General features: G+C 35.8%; 1 protein-coding gene across 1 annotated transcript; it reads left to right on the top strand.

Moving 5' to 3' along the window:
- Positions 1-10,224: 10,224 nt before the first annotated feature.
- LOC131875431 (uncharacterized) lies at positions 10,225-10,834 on the top strand. The gene has a single exon (XM_059219684.1). The coding sequence runs from the start codon at positions 10,335-10,337 to the stop codon at positions 10,647-10,649; it is 315 nt and encodes a 104-aa protein (XP_059075667.1). The 5' UTR covers positions 10,225-10,334; the 3' UTR covers positions 10,650-10,834.
- Positions 10,835-13,047: the final 2,213 nt, after the last annotated feature.

Raw genomic sequence — 13,047 nt, 5'->3', positions numbered from 1 at the left:
ATCTTCAATCTCAGCCGCGTACCTACAACCTACACACAGAAAAGTGAAGACGATTGGGGGGTTAGGGATTAGGGGTTTGCCTTTAGGTCAAACCCCAGTTTTGGAATTAACCAAGAAATGAGCAAGAGCTGTAAATGTAAATGACTGTAAAACAAGTACTAATACCTTGTTCTAAGGATGTTGGTATCCTTATGTGCAAAGGTTTAGATGTTGTATGTTGTATGTTGTAGTAGCATGTAGTAAATGATCTCCTCTTCAATGGTTGAATCCTTGACTTGAATGCAACACTTAGCCTTGAATGGAGACTTGGAATGATCAATTGCTTGAAGGAATGCTTGAATGCTTGAATGCTTGAGTATAGTTTCCACACCTTTTCCATCATATCGAATGAAAGAGGAAAATGTAGTTTATATACTTGTCATTTAGGGCTGATAGACTGATTTTCCCCACCTTAGGCCGACCAGGGAAGTATATTTCCCAAATTGCAATAAAAAAGACCCGATATCACTTAGGAAACCGGGCCCAAAATAGGACCCAGGGACCAGGGCGCTGGGCGCCCTGTTCCTGAGGGACCAGGGCGCTGGGCGCTCTGGTCCCACCTCCAGGACAGCGGGGTGCAAGGGGGTTTAGGCCAATGGTGCTTGAAAAATGCAGTTTTCAGTGTCGTGAGCAAGTTTTGGGGTCTCCATTCAGGTTGCGTGTTGCGTCACCATCGTGAAGACCGAAATGCAGTCGAAATTGCAAGTGTCGCAATTTTGGGACGCTACATTTAGCCCCCACTTTAGCGGGAGTATGTATACTCATACTTCCGGTAAAGTACAAGGAAACAACGTTGAAAGACTTTCACCACGTCAAGGAGGCAAGATACACCAAGCCCCCAGTGGACTAAGGATCTTACGACTTCGATTGACAAAGTAAAAGGGAAGATCATGAGGGAGAACCATGACTGTCAGTAGTAAGGTTCCCTCACTATGAGTCATGCAAGAAAGATATCAAAAATTTTCAAGGCAAAGCTAAGTTTGCCCAGAAATTTTCAAGTATCGTGAAGGCATAGACAGGGTGTATGCCCCCCTACGTTAAAGCGATCGCACACGCCTCAACGGGGGTGATTGTTTTAACGTAGTGATACACATAAAAAATGAGAAAGGAAAAGGAGCACGTTATCGCAAAGATTTAGCCCCCAAGTATGAGATAAACCCAAGGATAATGAACACAAACACAAAGCACGAGGTGACTTCGCTTTCCTCGGGGTCAGTATGCTGTATGATAAGTCATGTATATATCATATGTATGTATGCATAATTGTTCTTCATTCCCCAATCAAGGAAGGTCACCTAGAAGAAGGGAACACATGTGTTTTTTGAGTCAACATGAGAGAGACCAAAGAGATCTCAATGCTTTGCATCGTCCTCAAGTAGACAACACTAAGGACGACAAATAGAAGAATGAGAATAACATATAGAAGAAGTAACAAAAGGGAGGGGGAGAGAATCTTCTATGCTAATGTAACTAGTCTAGCATGTCATCTACCCCCCGATCTTGCTGATCAATGTTTCGGGAAGGCAGGGAACACGCTAGAGGAGGAACATCCAACACAGCAGATGGAGCTATCACAAGATCCAAACAAGGGCTATGTTCATGTTCCAAGCCACATTGTTCTTGTCTAGGAGCTAGGATAAGTGCTTTAGAAAATTCATTAGATAAATGGTTATCAACATCAACAAGTTCATATTCACTGTCAGAAGCAAGAGGAGTAACATTTTCATCATGAATAACATTTTCATCTATATCATCATCAAGATTTATAAAAATAGGATCTTTAACTCGCACAGGATCAAGACCATCATGCATCTTATGTTTAGGAGATTTAGGCTCAATATTCGGCTGAGGAGAAAATGGAATAATGCTTGTTGAAGGTGTTTTTGGAGATTGCAAAGTTTGAGAAGCAGCTGCTTGAGCCCTAAGACGACGCTTTCATCGGCATTCCCCTGCAGAACGATTACGTCTAGTCTTAGTAGGAAGTGTAGAAGATAGAGGAGGAGGAATGTTCTCATCCTTATCACTTGGGTGTTTAGGTTGTGGTCTCTTAGGCTGGATAATAGGAGAAGAAGAAGGTCTCTTCTCTCTATAAAAGGCAGGAGGAGGAACTGCTCCATATAAAGGAGGAATTTTTGGTTTAGGGAGAAGACCAAGTCCATCATGACGAGGAGGTATAGATCTACTCTTAGGAAGTTTATTAGGCATAGACATAGTCACATCCATGGGGACGGGTTGGGAATCGTCTTGGGGAAAGACATTAGTTTTGTCTTTCAAAGGAAGAATTTCCTTCTCAAGAATGATAGGAATGTCAAGTTTAGGTGTTCTAGGTTCACTTAGAGATAGGATCATATCTGTTTTCCACTTTTGATAAGATTTGAAAAGATGATCACTTCGCGGAGGAAGAGATTGGAATTGTTTAGGCCAAAAGTAATCAATAGGAACACTAGAGGTTCTTTCAGCTGGTTTAAAAAGACTATGATTGACAGTAACAACTTCACCATTATGGGGAAATTTTAAACACTTGTGAATAGGAGAAGCAATAGCCTTCATGGAAGATAGCCAAGGATAGCCAAGCTTCACACGAAATTGTTCGGAAGAAGGAATAATAGCAAAGTTCACATCAAGGGATTTGTTATGGACCTCAATAGGCAATGTAATAGAACCAATTGCAGGAGAAGAAAATGCATCAAATAATTTCACAATCACATCTGTTTTGTCATAGATCACTTGATTCAATTGCAAAGTAAAAAGAAATTCTTCAATAATAACATTAACCATGCACGAAGGATCAATAAGCACTCCACGGCAAGGTGTATTCTTGACTTTTGCAACTATGTATAAAGGACCAGCAGGTGCTCTAATGGTTTCACTAGAATCAAATGTGATGGAAGGTTCTTTAGGGATTTCTTGCTGCTCTACAAAGTTAATCACATTCGGAGTCATAGACACAAGACCATCAGATGAGAAAGAGGAATCATTAGCCTCAATCGCATTAGAGGTATGAGAGGTATGAGAAGGTAATGGATCAGTAAAAATCTGAAGATTTTGGTTAGGAGGAGCTACAGATGTGTTGCCTTTATCATTCACTCCAGAAACAGAAATAGTATTATTATCAATCAAATCTTGAATTTTACCCTTTAAAGAAAAACATTTTTCAGTATCATGCCCAGGCTGACGATGAAAATGACAAAAGGCTTTGTGATCAAAATAAGGTGAAGTAATCTTTGCAGGATCAATTTGTCGTACAGGAGGAAGAGTAAGCACATTTTGTCCCAATAACTTATTCATAATATCATGCAATGATTCATTCAAAGGAGTATACTTTCTTTCTTTCCTGAAAAATTTAGAAATAGGAGGCACACCTGATGCTGCATTCACATTGTTGTTGATGATGTTTTCATTGAATTTGATGGAATCTCTGTTCGGTTTAAACTTCCCAAATGGTTGTTGACTGCTATCACCCTTATCACTCGGAGCCATAGGATGTGATTGTTCCATTTGACTCACAGTCAGTTGATAATTGTGAAGAGTAGCACACAACTGTTGGAAAGAAGTAAACTTTGAAAACAAAAGTTTGTCTCGAATATCTTTTTGCAAATTAGAAATAAAGATTCTTTGAATATCATTATCAGGCACTGGAAAAGAAATTTGAGCATACAAATGCTTATATCTACCAATGAAATCAGTCACTTTTTCTTTAACACCTTGTTTACAATGCATTAAATCAATCAAAGTAACTTTAGGACTTATATTGTTTTGAAATTGTTGAATGAAAGCATTTGCAAGTTGTTCAAAAGAAGTAATAGAATAAGAAGGCAACGTGCAATACCATTGTAGGGCTTTATCTCTTAATGTTCTAGTGAATAGTTTCGCAAGCAACCTTGGGTCGTAAGCAAAATCAGTACAAATTGTTTGAAAAGTCTTAACATGTGTTAGAGGATCTCCTTTACCATTATAAAGTTCCAAATGCGGGATTTCAACATGTTTAGGAAGGATAGCTCGAACAATGTCAAGAGAGAGTGGGCTCGCAACATCAAATGTGGGCACACTAAACTTAGATTGATTCATAGAGGCAATTTGTTGCTGTAAAGAAGAGACAGTTTGTGCTAGATTGTTAATGGTCGCTTCAGTTGAAGAATTCATATTGGATGTGTTAGATTGAGATGGAGGTGTTATGTTATTGAAAGAAGGTAAAGAGTAAGGTGGTGGGACCCTATGATAGTCAACCATAGGGGATGATTGGATAGGAGGAACACTACAAGGAGGAATGGAATGGTTAAATGGATTGCCCCCTTGCGTCATGTTCATTTGTGAAGATGTAATAGGAACACTCATTGAAGGAATGTACGAAGAAGTTGGATTGAATGAAGGAAGAGGATTAATTGAAGAAGGAGGATTGCCCCCATGACTAGTAATCACAGGAGGAATGTCTTGTATAGAGGTAGCCATTATGTTTGATGTAAAGGTAGGTATACTAGCAATAGGAGTGGTCAAAGGAATAGAATGATTGACTTGTGTAGGAGGTTGTGTATAACCTTAAGATTCAGCACAACTCTTCATAGGCATCACATTCGAATCCACAATGTGTGCAATACCACGCAAAACATCAATTCCATTCTTATCACTTTGAAGTATGCGTTTTAGACCCTCAATTAAAGGAAGAGCTTGACTATCGGGATACTCATGAGACATCCATTGATGAAAATCGTCAAATTGGTTGTCCAATTTTGAAAGTTGTTCAACGGAAACTTCATGGAGAGCTTCTTCATCATTAGGAGGATTAGAGGAATTACCCATGTCCTCGTTAAAAAGGCTACTCAAATTAGGTTCCATCTCCTCGGTAGTTAAACCTCGGAAGGACTTAATTCTACGGCTTCGTCTAACGGGAATAGTGTAAGTAGGGCTTATTGTTGTAAAACTCATGCACTAGAGAGAAAGATAAAATTTTGAATTTAGAGGTAGCAATTTTCAGTAAAAACAGCCAATCTTCCAGATTTAAGCTGTTAAATGCAATCATGACAGTCTCCCGAAATTTCAGAAAAAATGTTCGGGACCGTGACGCTCGGAGTGCAACACGGTCCTTGCAACTTTTTTCGAAATTTGCAGGGATGAAAGGTATGATGATTTTAGAGCTAATCTGAAAAAATTGAATGATTTTACGATCTATAGATAGGCCAAATTAAAGTTGCAATCTCAAAATTGAACCCTATCAAGATTGTCGAAAAATGCAAAATTTGAATTTTGAAAAAGAGAGGGAAACTGAAATTTTGAATTTTATGATTTTAGAGGGAATGTCAAAAGCAGTGCAAGTTTTGAATTTTAAAAATTGACTCAATTTCACGCAAAATTCAATTTTGAAAGCGGAAATCAAGGTTGTTGTAATTAAGCACTTAATTTCGAAAGTCACAAATTGTAAGAATTTGAATAAAGCACTGAAATTTTGAATGAATGCAAACACAATTTTCAGATTTAGGACAGTAAGAACACAATTTTGACACAAAATTTCAATTTCAACAATTTTTGAATGATTAGGAGCCTTAAACCAAACAATCACAAGACCAACTTTGACTGTAATTTTGAAAGTGTTATAATTGACAAAATCAGCCAAAATTCTGGATTTTAGCAGGAAAATACAGCAAGATCTCGCTCCCGAAATTTTGGAAAAAATGTCGGGGACGATGGCGCTCGGAGTGCAACACGGTCCTCGCAACTTTTTTCCAAATTTTCAGGGATGAAAGATATTGTGATTTTATTACAGAATCCAAAGTTACAGCTGATTTGGAGATGTTTTGATCGGTCAAATTGTCGGACAAAGGTTGAATTAAGAGGGTTTCAAAAATTAGGGTTTTGACATTTAACCACTTAATTTTCAAAATTAAAGTACAGATATGAATTGATAATTTATAATAGAAAAGCAGATCTGAAGCAAGCATTAATAATTAAACATTTCGCAAGTTCAATGTTCAAAAAGAAATTTTAGGGTTTTTATGCAATCACCTCTAAAATTTTGCAAAAGATCAAACATGGAAACGTAATCAAGGAATCAATTTTCAGATCTAAGCATGAAAAATCAGAAAGGATGTTCACGTCGGGTTCACCAAAATGTAAAGCGGAAAATCGCGGTCGAACCCTAGTTGGTCTCCCCTCTTCCAACTCCGAGGAGAGAGAAGGGAGGTTTGCTAGGATTCGATGGGTTTCCACTTAGGGGGGAGACTTTACATTCAAAAGAGGGGTTGAAACTCATAAGATCCAATCCCACACAAGGTAAGATTGGATGCTAGATGAATTTCAAGGGTTTGGAAAGCAAAGCTACCCTCTTTTGTAAAGAATGTTGATTAAGGAAATTAAGCTAAGAATGCATAGAAAGTCATAAAGATTCGCTTATAAACTAAGTTTAGGTTATAGGATGAAGCTGCGGACCTGGAATTAGCAGTAGAATGTCGATACGGGGCTGTCCTGCAAATTTGAGAAAAAGTTGTCAGGATGATGGCGCCCGGCGCCACGGTCCTCCGAAAAAATCCGTGAAACGAAGGGGGATCTGTTCGTCTCTGCACAAGGATTCCAGATCTTCAATCTCAGCCGCGTACCTGCAACCTACACACAGAAAAGCGAAGACGATTGGGGGGTTAGGGATTAGGGGTTTGCCTTTAGGTCAAACCCCAGTTTTGGAATTAACCAAGAAATGAGCAAGAGCTGTAAATGTAAATGACTGTAAAACAAGTACTAATACCTTGTTCTAAGGATGTTGGTATCCTTATGTGCAAAGGTTTAGATGTTGTATGTTGTATGTTGTAGTAGCATGTAGTAAATGATCTCCTCTTCAATGGTTGAATCCTTGACTTGAATGCAACACTTAGCCTTGAATGGAGACTTGGAATGATCAATTGCTTGAAGGAATGCTTGAATGCTTGAATGCTTGAGTATAGTTTCCACGCCTTTTCCATCATATCGAATGAAAGAGGAAAATGTAGTTTATATACTTGTCATTTAGGGCTGATAGACTGATTTTCCTGACCTTAGGCCGACCAGGGAAGTATATTTCCCAAATTGCAATCAAAAAGACCCGATATCACTTAGGAAACCGGGCCCAAAATAGGACCCAGGGACCAGGGCGCTGGGCGCTCTGGTCCCACCTCTAGGACAACGGGGTGCAAGGGGGTTCAGGCCAATGGTGCTTGAAAAATGCAGTTTTCAGTGTCGTGAGCAAGTTTTGGGGTCTCCATTCAGGTTGCGTGTTGCGTCGCCATCGTGAAGACCGAAATGCAGTCGAAATTGCAAGTGTCGCAATTTTAGGACGCTACAGTTTTATCCCTTCTTTTTTTACCACCAAAAATCTGTATATTGGAGTCTCTTCTTCATTAGTAATTTAACTTATCGAGCAAAAATTATGTTGAAAAATTGAGTACTGAAATCTATCCAATCTACCATGGTTATGTTTCTTTTATGCTAGAGAAATCCACATTAAATCCGAGTAGCATCAAACAATCAGAGGAGCACATCAAGTGTAGAAGGGTGCCTTTACTTCAAGTTCAATCTTAGAGATACAATGGTAAAAGACTTCAGGGAATGATTTGAATGTATTTATCTGATATTTTTTGTTTTTCACCTTTTCATACCTTTAGTATTCATAACCATTTTTTTATTAGATGAACACAGTTCATATTTCTTATTTTGTTGGGAAACTATCAAGAGAAAATCATAATGACATTGGAAAAAAAATTACCAACGTGACAATTTGCATAATTGAAAAGTAAATGAAAATAAACCCATAGTAGAAGCTTATAGAAACAAAAAATTATAAAGTACATTAAATCAAATAAACACAATAATCTATTTAAATTAAGAAATAAAAAAAACTTAAAAAAAGTCAGAGTCTTATTGATCAAGAACAAAATTAAAACAAAGAGGACACCAACAAGGATTGGGCCCTATTTTCAATGATTATGACCTTTAAGATGGTTTAGGAACCTCCCTAACTATGAGCCTCCACATCCTCCTAGAATAACTTTAATTGCAGATTATCAATGTGAAAACAAAACCAATGCAGACAAGGGTTGGGGGCCTATTCTCAATAATTGGGACTTTATGGATGGTGCAACCTCTCTAATAATGACCCTCCACCTCCCCCTAGAATAAATTTAATTGCATATCAATTTTAAAATGAAAAATAACCAACAAGAGTTGAGGACATATTCACATCCCTTAGCAACCTACTATCAACAATATTTACCAATCTATTTGGAAAAGTTGAACTCTTCCACTTTTGCAAGTTCAACTACCGATATTGTGCAATGCATAAGAATTTAATTTATTTTTGTAATTAGTTTTAGTCAGTAGTTGTGTTTGGCGTATATAGGCCTCTAACAGTTGTCCACATGACATGCATATGGATGAAATATATTGAATGATTGGATACTTATTTAAGGAACTCGATTTTGTATTCTACTCAAGTGTATTTTTTAACATTCCAAAAAATTAATGAATGACTTGAATTAAATAAATGCTAACCTCCCATTATCATTATGTGAGCTCTTCCTCTATTGTCTATTGTGATAATCTATTGGTTTCTTGGTGCATTTTCATTTTTTAACATTTTTTATGAAGCAATCTTCTTTTGTAGTAACACAAGGGGCTTGGAATTTAGAGTAGCTCTCTCTATGGAACTAATGTAGAAATTATTAATAAGAATATCTTGAGATGTTCAATAGATTGCTTTTCGGCATTGCTAAGATTGTTTTTTACAATATATTTTGTGTATTTAGAAGAAAAAATATAATGACAATGTTTCAAAGCCTCTATTAGGTATTACTATCAAGCAAGTAGCATATTTGTCAATCTTGTATGACATGCAAAACTGGTTTCATGACATATTTCCTTGGCTCCTATTAAGATTTTCTTTATTATCAATTGTGAAAAGTGACAAATTGGTATACTACACTTTTTTTTCTTCAATCTCTACTACAAGCTTTAAACATTGATTCTTGTTTTAATATCTTTTAATTTATTATAGATTAGCTGAATTTTAGGTTTGTTTCAAAGTTTGGCAATTATTATTTAAGATCTCTCTATAGTTTAAGTCTTAAAGTTAAGATTCCAAATTATTTGATGGATGTCCATACCCTGTTCCAAAGCTCTCATTTTCCCACAGGCAGGCAAAGGTCGCATAGTCTGGCTTTATCCCAGCCAATCCTTTTCGTCAAATGCGTTTTGTGCATATCCTGCAACCATGGCATTCAATGAGACCACGTTTCTTTGAGGCATCCATACTTCCACATTTTGCAAACATGTCAAACAGAGCATTTCCAATTGTAGCATCTGATAATAATTGCCCTTGCGTCCTTCTTTAATGGATGTCCTTACGTTCTGCTTTAATGGATGCCCATACCCTGTTTCAAAGCTCCCATTTTGGCACAGGCAGAGAGTACGTTGGCAAATAATACAGATCGGAATGGAAGCCTGTTTGCTGCATTGACTGCGTTGTGAGGATCCCCATGTTTTCTGTCCGCTGCATAAAGCAGAAACGGTCGTGAAAATATCTCAGCGATGAGGTATTCAATCACAGCTGCGAGGTAGACGAGAGTGCCCTCTCCCATTCGGTTTATTCTATGCAAAGAAACACGCGGGAAGAGTGTTCAAATTCAAAATTCAAAATGTTAACGGTGATTGTTTTCTTAACGGAAACGGATGGCAAGGAATGGGCCCACAGCCACCTAAGCAGTCAAAGCTTAGTGTGTACTGTTTAAGGGTGGCCTCTTATCACCATTGTTCAATTATACTGACTGAAACAACCGCATTATTTAATCAGTAATTGAATTATGTTCTTCCCCTGGTAAAGGGCAGGTGAATAGATTCAAATCTATCTAGAATCCATAGCCTAATAAGCCTATAATACTAGAAAACTGTTTTTCCTTTTTTTCTTTTTGAATCGATCGCATTCAACCCTATGGGATAAGATAAAATCTGCGAAAATGACCAACGGTGGAATACAATACAAGACCAGTAACTCATAAAGTTGGAGTAGAAGATATTTGTGGGTGCCTGCTAGAAGTGCTACGTGGGTATCATGTACTGCTGGGTGTGAGGTGGTTTCTTGAAATATCTTCACCTAATAGCTCTTTCCCGCGTTAAAGAATGGTAGATATAGAGTGAAGTTCCTCAGGGGAGAAAGATATATATATGTATCATAGATTTATGAGTATTGCATTCATTCATGCTTAGATAGAGTTTCCAGAGCTATACCAAAGTAAGAAGAAGAAGAATTAGAGTTAAGAGAAGTTTGGGTAAGATGGCTGGTCATGGACCTGGTGGAGGTGGAGGAGGAGGGCCTGGTGGTGGCGGCAGTGGAGGACCTGGTGGTGGCCAAGGAGGAGGCGGCCAAGGAGGAGGCGGCAAAGGAGGAGGCCAAGGAGGAGGTGGTCAAGGAGGAGGCGGCCAAGGAGGAGGTGGCCAAGGAGGTGGCCAAGGAGGAGGCGGCCAAGGAGGAGGCGGCCAAGGAGGAGGCCAAGGAGGAGGTGCTCAAGGAGGAGGTGGCCAAGGAGGTGGTGGTCAAGGAGGAGGAGGAGGTGGTGGTCCTGGAGGACGTTGAAAATTTCAAGTGGATGGCAATTTAGGTGAAAATATTTGTGCAAGCATGCAATGTGTGATGTTTCTCCCAAATAAGCATGTTTGTGCAATACAATACTATAGATATGCCTCAATCTCTTGTATAAGAGAATTTAAGGGGTTAGAAATTTCTCTTTTGTAATTTGATATAATGAGTGAAATAAAACTAGTGCAAATATTATTTGTTGTAGTATATGGAGGAGTATGCTATCTATGTGTAAAATAATATCATAAATAACTAACTAAACTTTGAAAAATATTAATAATCTTTTATATTGTTGTTTTTATTTTCTTTTAATTTTTATGTTAATTTGATGAGTCCTAGCGCTTTTCTGTAGAGTCAAGGAAATAATTTTTTTTACATTATTATTATTATTCATTATAATTTTCTTTGTGAGACTTAAGATAGTTTTTTTGCAATGGGTATGTAAATTTCATGTCATGTTATGATAAGAAGTTTTTTATTTCACTAAAGCAAGCAAGGAATGACTATTCATGTCATATGTATCGCATCATAATTTGTGTAAAATTAAAAATTTTAATTTAATATTTTGTGGATATTTAGATTTTTTTGGCAATTTTTAAGTACCTAACTTGATATTCTTTTGGTTTCGAGTTAAGGAAAGGGTTATCTATGTGTAGAATAATATCATAAATAATTAATTAAACTTTGAAAAATATTAATAATCTTTTATTATTGGAAAAATAGTAATAATTTAAAATAAATTGTTGTTCTTATTTTCTTTTAATTTTTATGTTAAATTTGATAAGTCTTAGTTGACAACCCTTTTGTGCAGAGTCAAGAAAGGAATTTTTTTTACATTATTATTATTCTTCATTATAATTTTCTTTGTGAGACTTAAGATAGTTGTTTTGCAATGGATATGTAAATTCCATGTCATGTTATGATAGGAAGTTTTGTATTTCATTAAAGCAAGCAAGGAATGACTACTCATGTTATATGTATGGCATGATAAGTTGTGTAGAATTAAAAATTTTAATTTAATATTTTTTGGATATTTGTTTAAGAGTGAATTTCGAAATATTTATATTTATAAATTAAAATATTTTTATATTGGAGGATTTTAAATTAAAATTAGATGTTTTGGCAATTTATTACTACATAGCTTGATATTCTTTTGGTTTATAGTTAAGGAGAGGGGTATCTATTATGTTAGAAATTTTGAATCAATTGCAATAAGTTCATTATTAAGTTGCACAAATATCATTTATATAAAATAACTATAAAAACTTTGCAAGAAAATAAATAATAATATATATAGATATGTGAAAATAAATCAAAGTAAAGATATAAATTTAATTTATAAACTATGAAGAACATTATCTATCACAATTTAAAAAAGTTATTTTAGATAACAGTTCAGTATGTCTACAGAATAAAAAATTAATAATATATAAAAATTATATAATATTTATAATAAAAATTAGAAATAAAAAAATGGAAATTGAGACATTTATTTTATTCCTAAAATGTTAATATGAAGATAATAATTTGAGAGAGGTAAATTTTTAATTTCTTTTATGAAAAATAAATTACATAAGAGAGTATAATGTCATGTCCCCTTTTCTATTTTTAGAAATTACTATTTTTGTCAGTTTTTTTAAAAAATCTTAAGTTATTACTTGCAAATTAACTAGGAAAGTCTAACTAACAAAAGAAATTAATCAAATTAGAAATATTGGCAATTAATGGATATTATTTTAAATATTTCTAAAATCTAGAAGAGGCCATAAGTTTTGAGAATGACAAATTTTAGTTGTGAAGTGGAAATAGTAGTTATCATTTAAGTTGAGAAAATCAGTAGTTCATATTAGAATGTTAAAGTTTTGTTCAACAAGAGAAAGTAGATGTAACCAATATTGAATTACAAGTTTATTTCCCTCCTAGGTGTGGATGTTCCTAATCTTGATTTGGGCACCCAAAATGGTGTTTAAACGCATTCTCTATTTATCTATTTTTACAACATTCATTCATTCATTCCATCTGATTATTCAAACAAGCTTATGTTGTTTTTCTTTAGAGGCTGGTAAACTAAAGAAGAATTCATCTCCAAGGATGGTTTCTAAACAAGAATTCATCTCAAGGATGATAAACTAGGGAGGTTAGAGACTCAAGGGTAGTGGGTCCAAGGGTTTCTAGGAGCAATCTCATTTAGGGGTTGCATTTGTACTTCATGATTTGTACTTGCATATTTTTGTGATAGTTTATAGGTGTTTCTTGCAAGATTTGGTTGTGAACAATGTAGAAATTAATTTCAGTTTATTTGTTGATTATAACAATATATATTACTGAATATTTTGTTCTGGTAAGATATCCAAAGCTATCATTTCAATAATATTTCAGTTTGGTATGATTTGATGAAATTTGCACTTAAACCGATTTTC

This window comes from Cryptomeria japonica, chromosome 4 (genome assembly GCF_030272615.1).
Source record: "Cryptomeria japonica chromosome 4, Sugi_1.0, whole genome shotgun sequence".
Classification (NCBI taxonomy): Eukaryota; Viridiplantae; Streptophyta; class Pinopsida; order Cupressales; family Cupressaceae; genus Cryptomeria; species Cryptomeria japonica.
The sequence above is the reverse complement of the archived record's forward strand: the minus strand, read 5'-3'. Positions and strand labels throughout refer to the sequence as shown.

Bases quoted from the DNA above. Each gene is read 5' to 3' on its own strand.
- LOC131875431 (XM_059219684.1), top strand. From the start codon at position 10,335: ATGGACCTGGTGGAGGTGGAGGAGGAGGGCCTGGTGGTGGCGGCAGTG.